The sequence below is a fragment of the Scardinius erythrophthalmus genome, assembly GCF_964197995.2.
Source record: "Scardinius erythrophthalmus genome assembly, chromosome: 9".
In the NCBI taxonomy this organism is placed as follows: Eukaryota; Metazoa; Chordata; class Actinopteri; order Cypriniformes; family Leuciscidae; genus Scardinius; species Scardinius erythrophthalmus.
Genome location: NC_138229.1, coordinates 41,799,617 through 41,824,005, shown reverse-complemented (window position 1 = coordinate 41,824,005; position 24,389 = coordinate 41,799,617). Strand labels below are relative to the sequence as shown.

At 37.4% G+C, this 24,389-nt stretch overlaps 2 protein-coding genes across 2 annotated transcripts; both read left to right on the top strand.

Moving 5' to 3' along the window:
• Positions 1–347: 347 nt before the first annotated feature.
• Positions 348–8,743, top strand: LOC308695652 (uncharacterized protein; the record flags this gene model as incomplete). The annotated part of the gene is made up of 5 exons (XM_081373832.1): positions 348–565; positions 746–907; positions 1,167–1,269; positions 6,080–6,851; positions 8,452–8,743. The coding sequence occupies 5 exons, from the start codon at positions 348–350 to the stop codon at positions 8,631–8,633; spliced, it is 1,437 nt and encodes a 478-aa protein (XP_081229958.1). The 3' UTR covers positions 8,634–8,743.
• Positions 8,744–15,534: 6,791 nt separating this feature from the next.
• On the top strand, positions 15,535–24,262 carry LOC308695896 (uncharacterized protein). Its single transcript, XM_081374161.1, has 5 exons — positions 15,535–21,999; positions 22,995–23,057; positions 23,342–23,404; positions 23,793–23,886; positions 23,959–24,262. Exons 1-4 carry the CDS (start codon positions 21,835–21,837, stop codon positions 23,841–23,843), a joined length of 342 nt encoding a protein of 113 aa, XP_081230287.1. The 5' UTR covers positions 15,535–21,834; the 3' UTR covers positions 23,844–23,886; positions 23,959–24,262.
• The last annotated feature ends 127 nt before the right edge of the window (positions 24,263–24,389 follow it).

The window sequence follows — 24,389 nt, the reverse complement described above, 5'->3', positions numbered from 1 at the left end:
TACGCCTGTGTTCCTGTGGGCGGAGGTTAGTCTAAACACGGTTCTGGTGATGTCACTAATGAAGGAAGTAGAGGGGTGTAGTCCAATCGAGACGTTTTTTGTAGTCAACTTCTGTTAAATAAAATATCTCGCTTGGCATTGAACTTTGAGCGTTATAACTTTACAGATATTATTTATACTCTAACAAAAACATTACACACTAACTAAACTTTGAAACATGGAATCGCATGCAACGGGACCTTTAAACTGAAAGAGAAGAAACAGTGTCTTCCAGCACACAGAACTAGTGTGACTGGGTTTCAGAACAGACGATTGGAAACTAAATGCTGCTGTAGCTCTTCAATAAGATGATCATCATAGATGTGAACTATTGTTATTTCTCTGTCTTTAGTCTGAGTGATTGCAGTATTACAGAGAAACAGAGTCTCATCCTGACTTCAGCTCTGAAATCAAACCCATCACACCTGAGAGAGCTGACCCTGAGCTGGAATAAACTAGGAAACTCAGGAGTGAAGCACTTATGTGCCGTACTGAAGGATTCACACTGTAAACTGGAGAGATTGAGGTCAGTCACATTCACAGACAAGAATCAAAATGCTTAAAATCACTTCAACAGTTTAAACTAAAACACTTTATGCTCAATATCTCACAGTGAGTCTGAGTTCACATTATATTTGTGTAAAATTCTTCATATTCATGATTTGTTTGTAAGATAATCTCTCTTCCTCTGTTTGTGTCTTTCTAGACTATATCACTGTGACATTACAGATGTTTCTTCTTTAACTCAGTCTTTGACTAACTCAAAAGCACTGCAGTTTTTAAAAGAGCTTGATCTGAGTCTCAATAATATAGGAGACTCACAGCAGCAGCTCAGAGACGTGATACGAGACTCAAACTGTGTCCTGAGGTGAGGAAACATCACTGAGATATTAAAGAAATCTTCATTTACCTCTGATATGTGAACAAACCTTTCAAACATTCGTGAAAGGAAATTATCATTAAGCTTTATTGCAACAAAGGGTTTGTGTGAGAACAAAATGTGAAGTTATTGAAATGTTTAACACAAAGGAGGAAAGAGAAGAAAAGCTCACAGTCACAGCTTTATACATCAACACCTGCTTTATTAACTGTGTCAGTAGAAGTGAATCATTTCAGTGTGAAAACAGACTTGGTCAGATTGTAGGAAAACGCTGCACTCCTGCTAAAATCAGTGCAGCTCCAGCTTCAGCTCACAGCGTCCAGCTCACAGGAGAAATGTCTCTGTCTCTAGTGTGTTTTTACTGTGACAAGCAACACGTCACACTACTTTACACTTACTTTACTCTCAGTTATTTACTAAGAGCCTACAAACATTTTTAAACTAGAGGACAAACGGCTTTAACTAAAGGATTGTGTTTGAACTCAAAATAGCATTTGTATTTGCTCCCTGTGGTTTATTACATACGCCGTACACTCATTAGTTTCTCCTTTACAGAGACTCAATAGGAGTCGCACCGACACACACACACATACACATATGAACATGATTCAGGTTTTACATCTATTATATTTAAAAACACAAATATCTGTGCAAGATCATGTAAAGTCGGTAATTAATCTGATTACAGGAATTTATTTTTACTTAAAAAAAACAGTAATTGAAATATAATAATTTTCACTTTGTTCCACTGAACGCTGATTGTTTTCTCTTCTGTTCCACTTTACAGAGTAAATGAAGATTGATCATCAAACTCTGATGGATGCGTTATATCATAGTGTGAAATGGATTGTTTACATCTTACACGTTTAAATCTGTGAAATGATCATGAGAGGAGCAGAAACCATCAGGTGATCCACAGAAGAGTCTCACTACTGTCTATGAGGAGAAATAAATGTGTAAATGTGTTTCATACAGGTGGAAGAGACTCAGACTTCACAATTAAATAAAGCAGCGTGTGTGTTAGCATGCGTATTAGAAACATGTGATATTGAATGATTCATGTTGGTTTATTATTCAGCCAAATGATGGTTTAGTTGTAATTAAAGGTGGAACAGAGGAAGAAGCTCAGATGAGTGTCAGCAGAAATCTTCAGTATCAGGCCTGCAAATATAATAATGTTTGGATTGAACTCATCCATAATTATTACAATATTTCTAATCATGAACGTGATTGTCAAGTATAGCACATAAATGTTTCAACAGATATAAAGTTAAACATTAAACTTTTAAACATTTGCATTATCTCTGTAACATTTTATACACCGAATATCTTTATTGTTATTGTTTTATTGTATATGAAGTTAGTTGTGTGTGTGTGTGTGTGTGTGTGTGTGTGTGTGTGTGTGTGTGTGTGTGTGTGTGTGTGTGTGTGTGTGTGTGTGTGTGTGTGTGTGTGTGTCTGTTGCTGATGCACAGATCTACAGTATATTGTCTTTGTTCTGTGGATGAAGTCTCTTCTCCTCTACAGACCGACTAAATATGTTTACCAGTGAACAGCATTTGTGTGTGTTTCACTCGCTCCTCAGATAGCAGACGGATGTGGGCCACTTCAGGCACTGATGCGGCACTGCAGGCCTTCTTATGGCCCGAATGACTAATCTGGGTGTAAACCCTCATCGTAAGGCCCTCATTCTGACCCATACAATGTATTGTTGGTTATTGACTTGTGTTGTGGAACAAAGGGGAAATAGGGAGCTGTTCCTTTAATGTCGTAAGGACGTAAATTGTAGTACGAGCGGAAGGGAATTATGGGTGGAGTAGTCCGGAACACGCATGCTCGTGTGTACAGCATTGAATAGAGCGGAGATGTATGTTTCCTTGTTTTCTGTTGTTTTCATTAGAGATGCGCTGAGTATTTGTGTTCACTGCAACATTGTCGGTCATGTGGATGCATGCCAGAGAGACCAATAAAGCAGCATACTCAGAACACTTTGTATAACTCATCATTTGCATGGACTTGAGTAACTGGTAAACTGTTACGCACACACATACGGCTGCCGAGACGGAGAGCGCCGAAGTGAAAAAGATAACACTTGTGACTGGTTTTGTGATCCAGGGTCACATGTTGCAGCAAATCTGGCCCAGTTATCTTACAGTTTTTCTCACACAAATACTAGTACTTGAGACACAATGACCACAACATGTAACTCATTCACCAACCCCCTGAACCAGTTCTGCTAAACTACAAGCACAATTCCTGCTTTACACTCAAATTGCAGGTCTAAAACACACCTTTTTCAAAACACTACACACAATTCTCTGCTTTTGGCACAATTTTCATGCAGAAAGTCTCTTGTTTTCACAAGGAACACACTGCCATTCAAATACGCACACTGACTCATCACATGGGCAAACACCCATCACACAGTTTTACAATTAGCAATCAGAGCTTTAGCATAAAAGCGCAACAGGTGAGCTCTTCAATGAGCAATGGATGCCAACACTGGATTTTTTTTTTTTTTTTACTGTAACTGTATAGAGTCAATTCTTCTGTTGTTTTGTATGTAGACCACTGTATGTATAACTTTGTGTTGGTTGGGATGTATACTGTGTACATTGTTTTTGTGGGAAAAATAAAATATATTTGTTACCTTGTATTTGTGTGTTCTGAGTACACACTTATATATGTACTGTCTGTAGTAAGTGTAACACTGAACAAAAAAAGGCCTAAGTCATTATGATGAATGGAGAAGAAGTGTTTTCCATTCATCACAGTGTTTTACATTGAGCACACCAGTGTTCAACTGGTTCTTATATATGTCTATTCATATGATGGTTTGTGTGTGTCATTTGAAAACAAAATACCATTTTGAGAAGAAATAACATTGTTTTTTGAATGTAAAGTTTCATTTTGCAGGAGAATTGAGGGGATTTGCCCATTGTGTGTGTGTTTTTTTGGATTTGTGTGTAGAGTTCTGAGAATATGAGGCATGCTTTCAGAAAATGTGCGTAAACAATCGAGAAAAACTGTAAAACATATCTGGGCCAGTTTTGGCAAAGATGAGGGACAGTAATCACTGTGAATCTGAATGTGAACCTAAAGTGGCCCACACATGACACAGCAAATATGGCCCGATTACATTGCAAAAAAATTTGGACAACATATGCCAAATGAATGACACAGTCAGCACTGGCTAACCAGGGTGTAAGCCTTATGGCACAGTAAGCAACATGTGTGTGTGTGTGTGTGTGTGTGTGTGTGTGTGTGTGTGTGTGTGTGTGTGTGTGTGTGTGTGTGTGTGTGTGTGTGTGTGTGTTTGTTTGTTTGTTTGTGTGCGTGTGTGTGTGTGTGTGTGTGTGTGTGTGTGTGTGTGTGTGTGTGTGTGTGTGTGTGTGTGTGTACTGTGCAGCACAAACACAGACGTGCACTAGCTCTTACAGTCAGTTAACTTGTGTTGTACATGTTGGTAGAGTGTCTGACTGAGAATTTTTTTATGGTCTTGGAACGAAACTGAATATTTGGCTGAGATACATTTTGAGTTGCTGTGTGTAAAAATCTTTGCTGTGGTTTCAAGCAGGACATATTCTTGGGTCAATGTTTTTTTTTTCATCTTGGAACACAATTCCTGTCCAGAAACCCAAACCCTACACATAACTTATCCTTAAAGAGGGAAATGACAGGTAAATAATCAGCACCAAACCCTGGTTGTAAGCATAAACTCAACATAAACTGTAAACTTGACACTCAAATATGATTTGTTGATTGGAATGCAGGATTAATAAAGATGTTTATCCAGAAACATATTTGTTGAAATCACATTCACCTGTAAGGCAGTGTCATCTTATAAACTGCTTGACCCTGATATTCAAAGAAAAAATAATACATTTTTAATTTGTCTTACATTTTGACATTTTTATAAATAGCAATAGCCTATCAAGTTAATAAAATAGTTCATATTATAAAAACACTTGACATTTAATCGTATTAGATGGTTTCTTAATTGCATACATCTTCAATAAACGTTTGCAATTGGTTTGACAGGGGGTTTTATGCATGTTTGTTCTGCATGTACACAGTTCTGTCCAGCAGGGGTCTCCAGGGTGTGGCGTTTCCAGCGCTGCCAATCAAAGTTTCTCCTCGAGCGTCGCCAAGTAAATGTAGGATTCTCTCGTTTGCCCGCTACTCCCTCGCCTTAGTTTCAGCCAATCAGGTGTTCAACCCACACGCAACCTAATTAATATTCATAAGCCAATCCTTCAACAGAGTAGACGGCGGTTTAATCAATCAATAAGACCAAAGCTCTGATGCCTAAACGTGTTTTGCGATTATTTTGAAGATATCATGTAATGCTTATAGTTTAATACGCTCTTGCCCAAGAAGGAGACTGAACAACGATGGAACAGGTAAAAACATTGTTTGGGATAGATAACAAACAAAGTAAAAACGCCAAACAGATCATATTTTGTCAAATGGATAGATGGGTTTAAATGGATCAAAAAGTACATTTAGTTTAATCACAAATACCTGTATTTTGTTTATATGGAGTTGATGTTTTATACTGAAATACTCTATTTCAATCAATCCCTATGAAATTAAACGTGGGTTGAATTAGTAAAAGTGTAGTAATGGTTAAACTATGGTTAGAGCAGCGAAACGATGATTAATTTGTGGTTACCATGGTTTAATTATACTAACCATGTTTTTTTTATTATCATTAATTGTTGGAAAAGCATGATTAGTTTTTGGTTTTATTTGTAGTAAAACCATAGTTTGTGGTTACCATGGTTTAACTCTGTGTCTATGTTGTTTTTGTTTTATTTGTAGTAAAATCATGTTTAATGTGTGTGGTTTAACTTTACTAACCATGTTTTTTTTTATTATTATTTGTAGTAAAACCATGATTAGTTTGTGGTTATCAAGGTTTAACTATATACTAACCATGTTTTTTGGGGGGGGGTTAATTTGTGGTTACCATGGTTTAACTCAGTGTCCATGTTGTTTTTGTTTTATTTGTAATAAAACCATGGTTAATTTTCATAAGGGATGTGTTTGCCTACTTATTTTACACTGTCTCTTGAAATGTTTTGATATGTGGTCATATGTCATATGTCATATGATATGATTAAATCTGTTACCGTTTGCGTTTCATGTGGACAGTAGGAAGCCTGCAGCAGTTTCAGATCCATAAGGGCCAAGTTTCAGCAAGAGCTCCAGGTGAGCAACAGACCTGTGCTTCCCGAGAGACCCAAACTGTCTGGCGTGGGCCGCTCTGGTCCGATAACCATGAGCTTGAGTTCAGCTGTGGAAACCAAGACCCCTAGTCTACCCCGGAACATTTTTAGAGAAGACCTGAAAACATTCGCAGGAAGACAGCCTGTATCTTTCCCAAGCTTTCCCAACACACCATCTGAAGTCAGCAGCTCTGGTGAGGATGGGCTCAACAGGCAGTCGCTCAAACTTCGGCATTTGCCCCTCGTGTTGCCGCTTTCAAACGAGCCAAAGCATGATTCTTCAGCTCCTTGTTCAAAGGGAATCACATCACCTCTCAAATGCACCAGGAAGCAATTCCCTACACCTTTCAGCTTGACCAAAGTTTCAGCGTGTGGCAAAGAAATGGGTAAAAATGGTCTTAAAAGTCCTCTTAGTGTTGAGACCAGAGAGTCAAACCCGCGTGCGAGTCTCGAGCGTTCTGCTACTCCTTCCCCGAGCGAGTCCCTGACTGATTCGTCCTCTGGCACGGGGAGTGTTAGCCACTTCTTTGACCAGCATGTGTTGAGCACGCTGGAGAAAGCCAAGAGGAAGCTCTCCCACAAGAGCCTGCTGGTGTGCGGCCGACCCAAGGGCTTCTACATCAGTAAACCCACAGAGAGTCCATCTCCTGCTGATCGTCCAGTGACTTCATCTCCACTGAAGATCAGCCGAGCGCCACACAGTGAGTCGCAGAACTCTCCATCATTTTACATGGATGCATACGGTACCGGTCAAAACAATACTGTTTCCAAATGCCTTATGCTCATCAAGCCTGTGTTTATTTGATCAAAAATATAGAATTGGGGCTCATTTGCATATTCATAGAACCACGCATACTAAATGAGGCAAGGGTGTCGAGTTACATTCAAGATATTTTAATGCATGAAGACTTTCTTTTTTTAAAGATAAGTTTAAATATGTAATTCTGGTGATCAAATGTGAGTTTTAAGGCATAAAATTATTCACTGCAGGGGGACTTGCATAAAATATAATTTATTCCTGTGATCAAAGCTGAATTCTCAGCATCATTACACTTTAATTTTTTTTTTTTTTTTGAAAGAAATTAATACTTTTATTCAGCAAGGATGTTAAATTGATAAAAAGTAAAGATTTATATTGTTAGAAAACATTTCTATTTTGAATAAATGCTGCTCTTTTTAACTTTTTATTAATCAATTAATCCTGTAAAAAGTATCACAGTTATAAAAGAAATATTAAGCAGCACAACTGTTTCCAACATTGATGATAAATGAAACAAAAGCACGCACATCAGTCTCAAAAGGGTGCTCGACTAGAAAACAGCAAATAAAAAATAAAGTATAAAGTCGGCAACACCTAAGCTCCAAAATTATCAAAAATATTTATTTTCAAGACAACTATCGCATAGCGTATGTAACGTTTCGAGCATGCAGGCTCTTCATCAGACAAATTGACTACAGATGTGCAACCTTTTATATCTCCAAGTGATCACATGTCCAAACATCATGTTACTAACCAATACAACAACTACAAAACGAAAAAAAGAAAAAAAGAAAAGAAAAAAATACAGACAAAAATATCTAAAAAACTATGCAAAATACAACAATATCATAATTAATATGCACTTCGAAAAACACTTTTCTTGATACCTGCAAAATATACATCAAAATAATTAAATTAAAATAATCACTCCAAAACCTTTGATGTATTATATACAAAAAGAGAAAAACACACACACATATATAACAATTCAAAGAAATGGACGAATATCAAAATCTTCAATAAGTCCTCTAGGGGACAACTTGTCTAATGTGAAAATCCAAAAAGCCTCACGCTGTAAAAGCAATTTATCAATATCACCTCCACGACGTGGATACTTAACTACCGCAATGTCTATGCCCAACATTGATGATAAATCATCATATTATAATGATTTCTGAAGGATCATGTGACACTGAAGACTGGAGTAATGATGCTGAAAATTCATCTTTGATCACAGAAATAAATTATATTTAAAGTATATTAAAATAGAAAAACATTATTTGAAATTGTAATAATATTTCACAATATTACTTTTTTCCCCCTGTATTTTTGATCAAATAAATGATGAGCATAAGACACTCCTTTCAAAAGCATTAATAATAGTAATGTTTCCAAACCTTTGACCTGTACTGTGTGTGAATTCAGCAGTTTCAGCTTGCATGATCAGGACTGTAGAGTTAGGACTACACTGGTGCTGTGGAGCCTGTCCTGTTAGTTCTTCAGTGCATCTGTGATTGTGAAATGCCTGTCCTGTGCCGTAGCCGCTGTGATGGAGCTCAGTGCAGTCCTGCAGACCGAAAGACTACGCAAACCTCTTCCTGATCCTGCGTCCCTCGGGCCGGCGCCCCTAAAGCCCCCGAGACCCCCACGTGTGGACCTCCACAGATACAGGACTGGACGGCACAGCAGAGATGCTGGTGAAACACTCACGGCTGGTTTGTAGAAGTTCATTCACACACCTCACTACTTTTGCTTTTTTGAGTGGATTTTTGTACATATAGCAATTTACATCAGTGCAACAATTAAATGTTTAAAGCGTAAGCTATGAGAAGTAAAATTAGGGGGTATTCATTCATATTCATGAAGCGCTCTGGCTAAGAGGAATTATTCCGATAAAAAAAAAAATATATATATAATATATATATATTTATACAGTGAGGAAAATAAGTATTTGAACACCCTGCTATTTTGCAAGTTCTCCCACTTAGAAATCATGGAGGGGTCTGAAATTGTCATCGTAGGTGCATGTCTACTGTGAGAGACATAATCTAAAAAAAAAAAAAATCCAGAAATCACAATGTATGATTTTTTAACTATTTATTTGTATGATACAGCTGCAAATAAGTATTTGAACACCTGAGAAAATCAGTGTTAATATTTGGTACAGTAGCCTTTGTTTGCAATTACAGAGGTCAAACGTTTCCTGTAGTTTTTCACCAGGTTTGCACACACTGCAGGAGGGATTTTGGCCCACTCCTCCACACAGATCTTTTCTAGATCAGTCAGGTTTCTGGGCTGTCGCTGAGAAACACGGAGTTTGAGCTCCCTCTAAAGATTCTCTATTGGGTTTAGGTCTGGAGACTGGCTAGGCCACGCCAGAACCTTGATATGCTTCTTACAGAGCCATTCCTTGGTTATCCTGGCTGTGTGCTTCGGGTCATTGTCATGTTGGAAGACCCAGCCTCGACCCATCTTCAATGCTCTAACTGAGGGAAGGAGGTTGTTCCCCAAAATCTCGCAATACATGGCCCCGGTCATCCTCTCCTTAATACAGTGCAGTCGCCCTGTCCCACGTGCAGAAAAACACCCCCAAAGCATGATGCTACCACCCCCATGCTTCACAGTAGGGATGGTGTTCTTGGGATGGTACTCATCATTCTTCTTCCTCCAAACACGTTTAGTGGAATTATGACCAAAAAGTTCTATTTTGGTCTCATCTGACCACATGACTTTCTCCCATGACTCCTCTGGATCATCCAAATGGTCATTAACAAACTTAAGACGGGCCTTGACATGTGCTGGTTTAACCCTCAGGGGACCAAGAACGCGCCGGCGCGTTTTGCTCGTTTTTTTTTTTAGCAATGAAAAATAAACACAAAATGCTCTGTTAATTTTGATCTTTAATTTTCGTGTTCTACATCAATCGATCCTGTTCAGTTTCTTTTTTTTTCTGTATACTCACAATAAAGATAAAGTGTTTTGCTTTTTGACAAATAAAGAAACTTTAACATGATGCGATGTCTGCCTTCTCTCTGTATGTAAACTCCCATTTGAAACGCGTTCGAAAATGATCTATAACTCCGCGAAAATTCAGTCAAACAGGCAAACAGACCCACGGGCATAAAGCTTGAGATCGCAGCTTTTAAATGAAGTCATTTATATAAAAAACAAATATTATCAGCTTCTGTAATCTGTATAAAAAGAGAGCGATTCCAGTCGAGCTTATTACGAGCTCATTGACTTTAATTCGTTCACGCCTACTCACGGAGCGCGTTATTCACAAGATAATGTGCTAAGCCATCTATGCAAAACAGGTAAACGCCCCCAAGCAAATGTATTAAACGCTTCAAGTTTCATCATTTCGTCACCTGCGCGTTGGGAAGATGACACGGTACACCGGTGCGGAAGCCCTTCAGTTCGTCCTGGATACTAGCGACGAAGAGTCCAGATTTTCATCAGAAGAGGAGCGCGACTACTCTGATGACGACCGTATGTATTTTGAAGAGCGAATTGATCCAGCCGTGGATAGAATTTCGGATGAGTAAGTATGTATTCTTACTTGCATTAGTTGACAAGTTATTCAAAACATGAGCTTACATATTATACAGGCTGGACTTGCCATCCAGAGTATTGACATTTGATATCTACCTTTATTCAACACGATCTAATGAAAGTGCATATCTATACCATGAATTTAATATCTTGTACCATTTCAACATCAAAAATGTTTTGTTTTGTTTTTTTTGTGTACATATGCTACACCCCTTGGTTAGGAAATTTGTATTTGTATGTGTAGCCTAAATGATATGTTTAGATCATTATGTATGAAAGATAGAATTTAGAAATTATTTTAGAAAGTAGGCCTAGTAGGCCCTAGGTGTTTAGATTATATTTTGACTATATAAATGCTGCCTCATTATCATTAACGATGCATACTCGCAAATATCAGTTTTAAATGTGTGTAAATGTGCTGAAATGTGTAAATATACCCAGTTAATGAAGTGCACAAATGTGTTAGGCTAATGTTTGCGGTGTGCCTCTCCGTTAATGGCCCATTGACACGCATATAGGCTTATTGCACACGTCTAAAATTATTTACATCAGTTATTCATTATAGACTAATGCTACTATAGTTATATTTATGTCATAATATTCTTCAACTTTTTTAAAAGGAATGTAGCTTCATCACTACCTCCGCCTGCAACTCGGAGTGCGCTTAGCAACACAGTCAGAAATCAGAAAGAGTAAGTACATATTTACCCACTATTTTACAGATGTTAGTTCAATTTTGTTTATACTTAGTGTTAATATTATGAGCCTGTATGACTTTATTATTTATTTTTGGAGATTGGTTGATGTTACATATGTTTTGTAACTTTTTTTAAAAGGAATGTAGCTTGTTCACTCTCGCCTTCCACTGCAACGAGGACACGCAGCAACAAAAATCAAAAAGAGTAAGTACATATTTACCTACTATTTTACAGATGTTAGTTACATTTTGTTTATATACTTAGTGATGATACAAATGCAGCCTATATGTGCCTGTGTGGCTTTGCAACAAATGTGTTGTTATGCATGCACAATATAACAATTATTGATTGGTAATGTTAATATAAAAGAGCTTATATTGTGTTGCTTTATCAGCATTGCTAAATGTCCATCAGTTATGCATGTGCTGGAATAGTACTCTGTAAAATATATGATAAAAATAGTTTTCAACTTTTTTTTAAAAGGAATATAGCTTGTTCACTCTCGCCTTCCACTGCAACTCGCAGGACACGGAGCAACGGAAATCAAAAAGAGTAAGTACATATTTATCTACTATTTTTTTTAACTACTACTTTGCAAAAAATGTGTTATGCATGCACAATATTACAATTATTGTTTGGTAATGTTAATATAAAAGAGCTTATATATTTTTTGTTTTATCAACATGCTGATTGCCCTGCCCTGACATGCTGATAGTACTTTGATCAACCTTTATTAACCTTTATTAATATTATTATTTTTATAGGAATGTGGCAAAGAGGGCCAAGACAAACATTCAGACGAGCAACAAGTAGTCCACTCTGTCATGGAAAACAGAGACTGACATTGATATGGTTCCACAGACTCTGAGCTTCCTGCCTGCCCGGGAACTTGGACCACAGCTGAGTTCTGCTGACACACACACTCCCCAGACTCTCTTCAAAATGTTTTTTACTGTGAGATACCTGCCTTTACTTTTGTTTATTTATCGCTCACAATTGCTTTGTTTATAGCCGACTGATTATTTATTTTGGTCACATTTGATTTGCTTAGAGCCCGCATCAACGGGGCATAAGCATTTACTGTGAGATACCTGCCTTTACTTTTGTTTTTACTAAATTACATTAAAACAGATTGAAAAACAAAACATTTGAATCTCCTCATTCTTTGTTCAGGCTGCCTCACCTGATGGCCCATTAGCACTTGGGGGAGCGTCTATGTCACACCCCTGGTCTGAATCTCATTAATATTGATGACCCATTACCACTCCCACGCATAAACCTCTTCTGACAAAAAAACTGTTTTACAATGTTTAAATCAATGTAGTGTTTTATGTGAACAATTAGGCAGGATGATTTTCACATAATTTTGAAGCTAGAACTTAAAGGGAAAACATCAATTAGTCAAAAGTCTTGTGGACACATATTTAATATGTGTTTTGTGTTCTTAAATCAGCAACTTTCATTTTATTTTTTTCCAATAACCACGCATAAACATTATTCTCTTAAAAATACAAACATCTACATACACGTTTCTCGCATATTATGGTAGCCCTGTTTGTGCTATATAGAGTAAATTTACACCTTTGCCATTAACATGTTTATAAATAACTGAAAAAAGCACAAATATCAAGGCATGTCAGAACATCTCAAAGGCCCCAAAAACACCGTGGTCCCCTGAGGGTTAAGCAGGGGAACCTTCCGTGCCATGCATGATTTCAAACCATGACGTCTTCGTGTATTACCAACAGTAACCTTGGAAACGGTGGTCCCAGCTCTTTTCAGGTCATTGACCAGCTCTTCCCGTGTAGTTCTGGGCTGATTTCTCACCTTTCTTAGGATCATTGAGACCCCACGAGGTGAGATCTTGCATGGAGCCCCAGTCCGAGGGAGATTGACAGTCATGTTTAGCTTCTTCCATTTTCTAATGATTGCTCCAACAGTGGACCTTTTTTCACCAAGCTGCTTGGCAATTTCCCCGTAGCCCTTTCCAGCCTTGTGGAGGTGTACAATTTTGTCTCTAGTGTCTTTGGACAACTCTTTGGTCTTGGCCATGTTAGTAGTTGGATTCTTACTGATTGTATGGGGTGGACAGGTGTCTTTATGCAGCTAACGACCTCAAACAGGTGCATCTAATTTAGGATAATAAATGGAGTGGAGGTGGACATTTTAAAGGCAGACTAACAGGTCTTTGAGGGTCAGAATTCTAGCTGATAGACAGGTGTTCAAATACTTATTTGCAGCAAACTGCTCGTTTCGTGTCTTAGGCCATCAATGTGTACTTATGATGGGGAATTGTTTCATTTGGACGATGGGGAATTGTTTTAATTTGGACTTTGTGCTTGTGTTTTGAGACAGTGACCATAGACCTGCATTATATGACTGACAGACAAGAACGGTTTGACCTAAAAATATCAAAATTGAAACTACTGTGGAAACAAAGACACCTACATCTTGGATGCCCTTGAGGTAAGCTAAAACATATCAAAAATTAATTTCAAAGTGAACTATCCCTTTAAATTAGTGGTTCTCAACGGGGGCGGTACCACCCCCCAGGGGGCGTTCAGAGAACAACGGGGGGTGTTGGAAGCAAGATTTTTGAAAGGGGGGCGTTCAGGTGTTAATGGGGGGCATTCACGAGTTTAAAAATGTAACGCAAATTTTTGTTCATTTACTTTTATTCATTTTAAGCATTTAGTAATGTAGTTGTAATAGCCTAAACACTTTAAGTGGGCTATTTAAAAAGTGTTAGGACTATGTTTTTGTTAAATTATGTTGTAAAACATATGCGCAGAGTGTGATATCATATTGTGTGTGCACGCACATCTATGGTGTGCGTGAAAGAATACGTCAGCAGCGCTTAAAAAAAAACAAAAAAAAAAAAACATTTGTCCGCACCCGCTCTATTCCTGACCGCAAGTCCACCGTCAGTGTTATAGGTAGGCACTAGGCAGGTTTTTTGTGTTCATTTCTATTGCATTACGATTGAAAGCAGTATCAGTAATGTCAAAAATATGATGTGCAGTCAAGTTCGGGTACGTGTTTGCTGTGAGAGTTCTCACCACGCGCGCGAGTTGTATGAGTTGTATTGTTTGACGAGTTGTATATTCAAAAGTTTAGAATGTCTAACATTCTAAAATCTTCCAGTTTAAAGCGACATGTAGCCTATCGTGACTTTTGCAACGACTGTTATTTTTCCAGTCATAGACCAGCGCTCAAGCACTGACTACAATCCAGCGCTGATAAGAATCAGCATTCACGTGCTCAAAAATGTGTTTCGCGCTGACAACAATCCGGTGGTGCCGAGAATCCAGCGCTGCCTAGAATCACGCAGAGGAGGAATGGAAAGTTGACAAGCCATTAAAAATTATTGACTTAAGAAACACTTAGATTTTTTCAAATATTTTCAATAAATCATGTTCCCATTCACTCTGGCGACGAATTTTAAAATTAATTAAACTGTATTCCATTTATAAGGTAAAACTTTTAAATTTTTAGGCATTAACTAATTCCAATGCCTAATGCCAAAATGTTTTCTTGTTCACCGAGTAATTTACTGCATGGTCAATCATTATTGTTAACTCGCAAGACAGTAAGGAGAAAATGACAATTTGATGGATAATTTAAATATATTCTGCAATCACATTTTGGTAATGTATTCATTCCGCCATCACATCCGAGTGCGAAACGCTGCTTGGGTAGTTTCAAGATAAAAATAATTAATAATACAATAATAATTTAATTGTTCATATGTGTTTAATCTTGTTGGAAGATCTTGTTTTTTTTACTGATTATGAACACAAATTAATCACGACAAACCAAATTAATTGTAATTGTATTACCATTGATGAAAACAAGTTGATACCAAGGTATTTTAGGCCTACAATTCTAACATAATTTTTCATGAAAAATCATGATTGTATTTATTTATTTTTCGAAAGTAAGGTTAATGTAAGCAGCTTCTTGCAATACTCTCCTAAATGCGTAATAAAACCTAAGTGCAAACATTACCGCTTTAATGACCGTCCTTTATTTTTCAGTGCATTTGTTTTACAATATATGGGATTAATATTATAACTATTATTATATAGTAGTGTAATGTAAACAACTAAAAGAGGTTTGAATTTTTTCTTTGTTTAATTTGCACACTGAATATGGGTTGGCATTTTAATTTTGAACTCTCAAAGTGCACCAGATTTATTGAATTTAACATTAAAATGCATAAAATGTTCTTACGGGGGGGCATGTCCCCCAACCCCCCTAGAAGGCCCAAGGTCCACTCACCACAGATTTACCAAAAATCCTGTGAGAAACACTGGTATTACTATGCCAATGCAGTTTATAGCTTGTTTTTTTTTTTTTTTTTTTTTTAATGATCACTGTGGAGTATAGTTCAATTGTATTAATAAAAGACAATTTTGCACTTATTTCATCTGTTAACTCTCACTCATACCTGGGCGCTTATTAGTTTACGGGTGGGGGGCGTTCAGGGATTTTGATATTGGATAGGGGGCGCTGGCCCAAAAAAGGTTGAAAACCACTGCTTTAAATCTAAGGCATGTTCCTTAACACCATATACAACAATAACAATCATTGACTCAAAAGATCTTTCATGCTTACCCTCTGGTGAAAGCTTCCTGGATCTCTTTTGTCCTGGTCAGGTGAAGATATACAAATGCCTATTTTATTGCTATTGAACTTTCTTTGTACAGCTGAAGTAAGATGAAAGAAATACTTGTCTTTATAAAATAAAAGTTTATTTAAACAAAAGAGAAATATACTTGGTTACACAATAATCAAAAAATGTTAAGCAAATTATCAAAAGGTTAAAAATGATTATGATTCTTCAGCTAATCCATGCCCGGGGCAGTCCCGGAAAATGGATGTACAAAGAGTAACTTACTTCTAAGCAGTTCAAGCAAGCAATCTGATAAAGATAACCTGTTCTCGTCTTGAGCTTCTCAGGTTATAAAATAACAGCAGGCAAAAAGAAGGATCTGGACAGAATTCACTCTCTAGAGATGAACATCAGAAAATGAACACACTTGAACATTCTTTTTCTGAGGTGTATATATACCCTAAACCACATACATTGTTCATGTTTGAGGCCTCTTTGGGTTTTTCCAGAGGAATTGAGGAAAATGCAGTCTTGTAGCTTTTATGCTTAGCTTACACCATGCCATCCTGCATAGTTGCACAAGTCCTCTTGTGTCACTCTTATCTTTTTATGGTGTTTTCTTCCATTGTGCTTCTGTGTGTCTGTGTGTGTTTGTCTGAGTGTATTTGGAGGTAAATTTAACTCTTTATTAAAATATTCCACTACACCCCCTCTCGGACGTCTAAATACACGATTTTCCATCAGCACTCTAGGCACAATTACATCTAATTAATCAAGTTTAACATTATAAACATATACGGCAACCATGACCCAATCCAAGCAACATTCATAAAACCTGTCCTCAAGGAAGAACCCAATTTTGCCAGACTGATAGCTCATTGTTGTCTTGTACCACATCCTGTTCACTGGCTGCCAATGGAACAAGTCCCGCCTCCGCGGAGCCTGGTCCAACTGCACCAGATTCTGGTCATTCAGAGCCACCTCAGTCCCACTGGCCAAGTGCTCTAGGGTCAACACCCGTGGCTCCCACTGGGCCGGTGAAGACCTTTCCAGACAAATCTGCAGGATCGATAACAACAACATTTGTCCATTCACTCCAGCTTGTCTAGTTCCTCCATCTATACGTGTGAATGTCGACACTACAAGTGGTCTTGGTCACAGTCTCTCTGTGGCCTATCAATAGTTCTGTTTCTTCGTGCAACTCAACTACTCACCACTTTTTTTCATCAATTAACTGCAGTGCCTCACAGGTCATGTGATGACTGTTGCCTGGGCTGAGCCAACTGGCCCCGCCTTTACAATAGGTTATATTTTTAATTTCCGCCATAGAGTAGCCGTTCTTAATAATACATTCTGAGCAGAAGTGTTCATATGTATTAAGATCCCGTCCCCATGCCGTAATCATTAATGGAAAACATTTATATTTAAAACATGATTTTCAGATTTTGTGAACTTCATTGTAATGAGGTGGTTTCCTTTTTTTTCTGGTTCCTGCTGTGACAACACAGAATCAACAGTGAAATAAAAAAATATAAAAAACACAGAAAAACAGAAAATTCAATAATAGTAAAACTACAGATTAAAAATGTCGGTAGAAAAGAAAATTGCTCTTCTTTTTTTTTTTTTTTTTTTTTTTTTTTTTTCCAAAAGTAAAATCTTAGAAAAAGTACAGTAAAATTTCAATCCACATTAACAGTTTTCAACCAATCTCCATGAATTTGGAATGGTCGTTAATGCCTATTAATGATTGTCTTATTAATAATTTTGGTTCTTGCAGGTACCTTGCAATCCCCGCCATTATCAAAATGACGAAATATAGCACAGCCAATCTGTTCACCATTGGTCTTAAGGCGATATTTCTCCTCCAGCTAATTACCGTCAAATAGACGTAGGTAATTATTCCCAATCCAATTTCAAAATATCCCAGTCAAGTGAATTTAAAATAGCAATTTATGAAATCGTGATTTCATCGTATATATAAAACAATTGCCGATCGATATTTGCTGATCAGAGATATTTCTTAGCACATACTCCTGGGTTAAAGTCAAAGGATGAAATCTATTTCCCCTTATCCTGTTTTTCCACAAGGTGGCGTTAATGGACCATGTAGACCTTTCTTTCTCTCGTTTGACCATTTCATTGCGTTTCAATTTCATTGCCTTTGTCTTGACTACCCATCCATTTGTGCCATAGTTCAATTACTTTATCGCCAAGCTTTGTAAACTCTTTCTTTCCACATTGTGCTGCTATCCAGGTAACACACCCAAGTGCTGGTTTTCTCATACTCAGCGTCACAATGTAAAGTGATATCATAATATCATACCACATATGGTTGTTAGGGTTCTTTCCTAAAAAATTATTTCTATGTTCTATTTAAAAATGGGCAATGGCTTGAATTTTCACATAATGCAATTGGCATAGTCATTTTGGCACATGTTACCCAGTTAAATGCTTCATAAACAGGTTTGGGTTTATTTTTAAAGATTCCTAGAATGAATACATAGGGGTTGAGGCCCCTCGGCCAATAACCTTTTTGCACTGGATCTAAGACATCTTCAATGACCCATTTATGTGTAATTACTTTATATGCTTCGCTCAGTGGAGCTGACCTCCCAGTCGGCTGACTGGATTTTTTAATATCCAATCTTATTGGTTCGACCATATCAAACTATTTGGGCTTATCCAATGATTCTGGACTACAGAAACATCCTTTTTTATCAAACAATTTCATTCATCTATCTTGGTTATTTTTGATTTATCTATTGATTTATACTTGATTTATCTATATCTTTTATAAATCCTTTAAACATATCTCTAATCCTTTCTGGGCCGTATTTTGATTTTCTATTTAGAGATACAGTTTGGTTATAACAAAAAGCTCCCATTGTATTCAACGGAGACAAGTGAAGTCAATTAGAAGCACTAACTTCCTGATGGTCGAGCGTACTGCGCAGACTCAAACTGAGCTTGACGACGTAGATGTGACGTGAGCAACCTGTCTGTCTTCTAGTAGCTGTGTCAAGAGAAATCTGAATCATTCCCTTCCGAAACTTGCAGAGGCGGAGAGCGTGAGTAGGAGCTGTGCATGAGCTAGGAGCAGGAGTAACTTTTGCTAAGTATTCTGATTAATTACTTTGTCATTTTGCCTCCACGTCCCCCCGATTGCATGCGAGCTTCTCCTCCTGTCCATACGGTAATCTCTCTACTGTGCGACAGAGAGTCGGTGGTTATGACGCAATTATTAGCCTATTTTTACAAAAACTGCATCTACGGGGCCATAACGTAAGATACAAGGTTATGGAGCCTTTTATACATTTTCGTGTTTCTTTAGAAATAAATAATGGACAAATGGAGTCTTTAAACGCCTCAGATGTAAAGTTATTCGCTGTCAAAGTGACGCCAAAATGAATGGGAGTCAGTGGGATGCTAACAGCAGGTGATCGTCCGCTAGCCAATGGCGGCGCCCGGGGAAACTTCAAAATAATATAAAACCCTGCCCCCCTGGTCTTGGCTGGTCCCTGGAGCGTACGATACGATTACACCGGTGTGAGTAGAACGGCCAGTGCATCACGTGATCAACTGCTAAATTCAAATCGTGCTTTCTCAACAGAAATACAGAGCAAGACAAAGAAAATAGCTATGAAATGTTTCAAATGATTAAACATTTTACAGTTTATGATTTTCGGTGTCTGAGACGAAAAAGACTTTATCCCAGTGGTTCTCAAAGTGTGGTACACGTACCACTAACGTTAGTGGTACGCAGGCTCCTTCTAGTGGTACGCAGAGGAATCACTGAATTTCGCACATAGCCTAAGATCAAACCGGTGTGATCTTTTACTGTCTATTGTGTGATCAGTCTTGGCTGGTCCCTGGAGCGTACGATACGATTACACCGGTGTGTGAGTAGAACCATAGATATCATATCTGAGTAGAACGGCCAGTGCATCACGTGATCAACTGCTAAATTCAAATCGTGCGTGCTTTCGCAGTTGGCTGGCGCTGAGCCAGAGACGGACGCGCGCCACTTAGGCGCTGTCAAATATCACAATTATTCAGTGTTTTTAACCACATAATGTTTATTTTATGTTTCAGACATTTACATTCACATAAGTACTAAAAAAACAATACATTTACAATTTGTAAAATACACACTGATGTCAATGGATATGTTGTAATATGTAATATGTATAAAATGTATTATTTTATTAGCTGGATATGTTGTAATATGTAATATGACAATTATATTTCCATTATAATTAGACGACACGTTTTACACATTGTGTAAGTAACTTTAAAGTTAACTCTATTCTTCTCCCAGTTCACCGTCCACTTACTTTCATGTATTTCGGGAGAAGTGGATGAATTCACGTGCTGTAAATCCAACAGATCCGATTCTCTGAACAGTGGCACAAAGTCAAACTAACATGACGGCGCATATTAGCTCAACTAACGCGATCGTTTTAAAGGTGTTTAAACACTTCCACTTGCATATATTTGACAATCGATTCGGAATATCAAATATTTCATGCCATAGCTAACAAATTTGTGAATATTTTGAATAAAAAAATTAAATAAAAGCAGATAATTAGTCATTCAGCGCGCTGCGGTGTCACGTGACAAGCAATGACGCGTCACCATGGAAACAGTAAAGTGATCAGGGGCACGTTCAAGTTCAAAACGGTGCGCAACGTTTTGCTACGGTTTCCGGGTTGAACGTCATGTTTCCTGGAAACGGCGTGCACCGGTGTGCAACGGGGTTTGAGATACGTTTTCTCTTGTTTGGTGGGTGTGTCAGAACTGCAGTCCAATCAGCAGCAACATGTAAAGCACGCGGTATTAAAGTGAACTCGCACAATGGGTTCAAGCAAAGTAATTTACAAACGTGTTCGATGCAGCTCTGTATACGCAACAACAGACATGTTTGTCGTAAGTTTTATTGTAAAAATATAGGATATCAACATAATGATGTAGTTGTTTATATTTTTAGCTTTATTGCAAGTGTATGACATTTGGTATAGAAATAAACAATGGTAATTAAGTGCTTTTCCTAAAAATGAGAAAGAAAATACAGGGTATTAAAACAGTATGAACTACAAATAAAGTCAGTATGTGAGGCTAAATGTGTTTTAGTCTGAATTAGGTAAGATGTGTGCTTCCATTTCAGTTTCAGCAATCCCTTCACTCGATTGGGATGTTCTCTTTTGTTCTGGGCGGCAAGTGCAGTAACTGTAACATCGGGCATATTTTGTAGTATTAAACACATATTTATACCGACTTCATCAGCAACTCTTGCGTCATCAGAACAGTGTGTTCACGCTACGCTACGCTACTGTATTTTCATATTGGTCATTATGGTGGTACTTGGAGAGCCAAATATTTTCTGAGGTGGTACTTGGTGTAAAAAGTGCGCTGTTTGAACAAGTGTTCTCACTGATACGCTTGTTGTGATTCGCAGAGTTTTGAGGAGTTTTATAGTCTTGATATTGTCTTATTCAAAAGTGGTGACGCCAACCCCCAACCTAAAACCTCTTCCCGCGCGCTCCATGTCACTGATCTGCAAATTCAGACTGTAAGGCAAGTTAATATTCCAGCATTTTCAGACTTAAGCTTGGTCACATGTAGGCTACTGTAGATCCAGTCTGCTGGATTAAAAACAATGGCACAGAAAGGGCTAAATACCCTGAGTTTTTCTCACCACCCATTCTGAGACTTGCTTCTTTTCAAAATCACTTTTTACTTTATTGTTTTCCTTCGTTTAAGGAACAAATTGTATTCCGTCATCTATTTTCCTGTAATGAAGTTATAAATCAATATCAAGACTGAAAGTTGGATGACAAAACACAGCCTTAAGAGATATATAGCCCCTCAGCCATACAAATCACTCATAATAAATCATCTTGCGTGCCAGTATTAGACAGCAGAATGCAGATCATTACATGCCTAAGTAGGGTGTTTTGTTGTTCAAACCTGCAAGTGTATTTCAAAACATTTTCATCAGGGAAAATGTTACTGCCCCTTTTTTAGACATCTGGTAGTGATTGTGTGAGTATAAAGCAGAGATGAAGTGCACTTGGACTGCAGAAATCAGCAGGATGAAGGGTAGTGTGCAGCTAGGGCTGTTGTGTCTCAGCCTGCTCATCTCCAGTCTTCATGGGGAAGACGATGCAGATAACAGCATGAGCCACCCTATTAAATTTGAAGAGCCGGATCTTCATCAGCCTGAGGTGAGGGATAAACTTTGCTGGCAGTACTTTACTGAGGTCAATCACTGGGGTTAAAGGGACGTTTAAAAGGGATAATTCACCCCAAAAATTTAAATTCTCTCATCATTTACTCACTCTCAAGTTGTTTCAAACCTGTATGAGTTTCTTTCTTCTGCAGAACACAAAAGAGGATATTTTAAAGAATGGACCCCATTGTCTTTCATAGTAGGAAAAAAAAATACTATGGAAGTCAATGGGGTCCCATCAACTGGTAACCGACATTTTTTAAAATATCTTGTTTTGTGTTCAGCAGAAGATATTTGATATCTTATAATATCATATATTATATATTTACAGAGTAAATGATGACAGAATTTTATTTTTTTAGCAAACTATCACTTTAAAGGGATAGTTCGCCCAAAAATGAAAATTCTGTCATCATTTACTCACCCTCAAGTTGTTTCAAACCTGTATGAATTTTTTCTGATGAACACAAAAGAAGATATTTTGAAAAATGTCGGTAACCAAACAGTTGATGGACCCCATTGACTTCCATAGTATTTTTTTTCCTACTATGGAAGTAAATGGGGTCCATCAACTGTTTGATTTGAAACAACTTGAGGGTGAGTAAATGATGACAGAATTTTCATTTTTGGGCGAACTATCCCTTTAAGGGGCATTTTTTTCTTGTGGCGTGATTTTATTTTCTAAATATAGTTAATGATTTTTTGCAAAGTGATAGAATGCATCAATGACCTAATTTCATTAGCAATTATGCTTCAAATACTTCAAAGTCATTATTAAGCAGTTGAACATTTTTGACTGACGTAATGATAGACAATAACCATGCTGACTGGTAACAAAATATATATATATATATATATATATATATATATATATATATATATATATATATATATATATATATATATATATATATATATATATATATATATATAATTTTTTTTTTTTTTTTTTTTTTTCATAATTACTCTTTTAACAATGATTGTTTAAAGATGAACAGAGTACGACGACAGACTGTGGAAGATTCAGCAAAGGAAGTTGTTGATACATCAAGTGTAAGTACACATCTAATAAAGTAGCTTGTGCTATTGCACAACTTGTGAGACGATTTTTCCAGTTGCTGCTGTTTCACAATGAAATAACCCTACAGGGTTTGGATGATAATCAAGCCATAATCAAGCTCTCTCTTAGATGACTACTAAAATGGCAGTAGTACATTACAAAATAACCATTTAAAGATTTCACCTGCAGCTATATCTGCCCCCATATTGTACATGCTCCACAATGCAGAGAGGGTCACCAGAAAATTAATATTTTCATTCTTTTTAATGATCTAAAGGAGGACGGAGAAGGGCCACGTCCAGGAGCTTGGACCCTTTTAGAGGACGATAAATATTCAGAGGTATTCACTCTCCTCTCTCATGACACTAAAATATAAATAGTGAAATAATATAAAGACTAGGCAAATGGAGAAAAAGGTTGAGTTATAAAGCATTATCAACACAAGCTTCACCAGTTTTATGATTTTATATTCTAAAAACATATTGACTTTACACTGAACTCACCATTTGGTTATCTCGGTTAAAGGTTTAGTGCCAAGAGGCAGAGCAAAAGCAAGAACAAAAAGAAAAAACCCCGCCCGGCATATAACAGCCTTTTAGCAAAGTTACCTGAACCTCTCAGGGTATTCTCTATCCTCTGATCACCCTGTCAGCGTGCCATTTTAACACATTATGTTAAAGATATACACTGAATTGCTTTACACTGAACTTATCATTTGCTTAACTCAGGAGACTGCCCGTGTCAAAAGGGATGAAGGTGCCGGAGGAAAAAGACCCTGACCAGGAAATTAAAGCATTATACGCATTCAAGGCTCCTTCCCAGGTAACACATTGTAACATATTTATATAATATGAAAAAATGCTACTAGGCTTAACAGATGTTCTCTCCTTACAGGTTCCCGGAATCAGGAAAAAATAGGGATTGCATATATAGAGCAACACCATGTTTCATAAAAAGCATTTCAGCCTCAGGTTATGCTTGTGAAAGTAATCATTTATCTTTCTATAGCTTTCTTCTTTTTCTCCAAGTATATGTAGTTGAGTAATAATCTGAAATGGAGTCTCCAATTTCTGCAAGTCTAAAAGGTATCACTAGGCAGCAGTATTTACTCAAGAGATGAGCCAGTTTGGCTTTTCACAGTGTTTATGATGTCTGTTGATCTTTATCTCTTAATTAAAATAAAGAATTTGTGTTTAAATGTCACTCTTTATTGTGTACAACTTCCCATAGAGGTTTGGCCGTATTGTGGGGTTTAAGGGAGTAGTGAAGAATGAAAAGAATGACATGTTGATATTGTCAAGCATAAATAGTCCGAGAAGCTATGT

Bases quoted from the DNA above. Each gene is read 5' to 3' on its own strand.
- LOC308695896 (XM_081374161.1), top strand. From the start codon at position 21,835: ATGAAGTGCACTTGGACTGCAGAAATCAGCAGGATGAAGGGTAGTGTG. The intron at 22,000-22,994 runs GTGAGGGATAAA...GATTGTTTAAAG, and splicing joins CGGATCTTCATCAGCCTGAG to ATGAACAGAGTACGACGACA. The intron at 23,058-23,341 runs GTAAGTACACAT...AATGATCTAAAG, and splicing joins AAGTTGTTGATACATCAAGT to GAGGACGGAGAAGGGCCACG.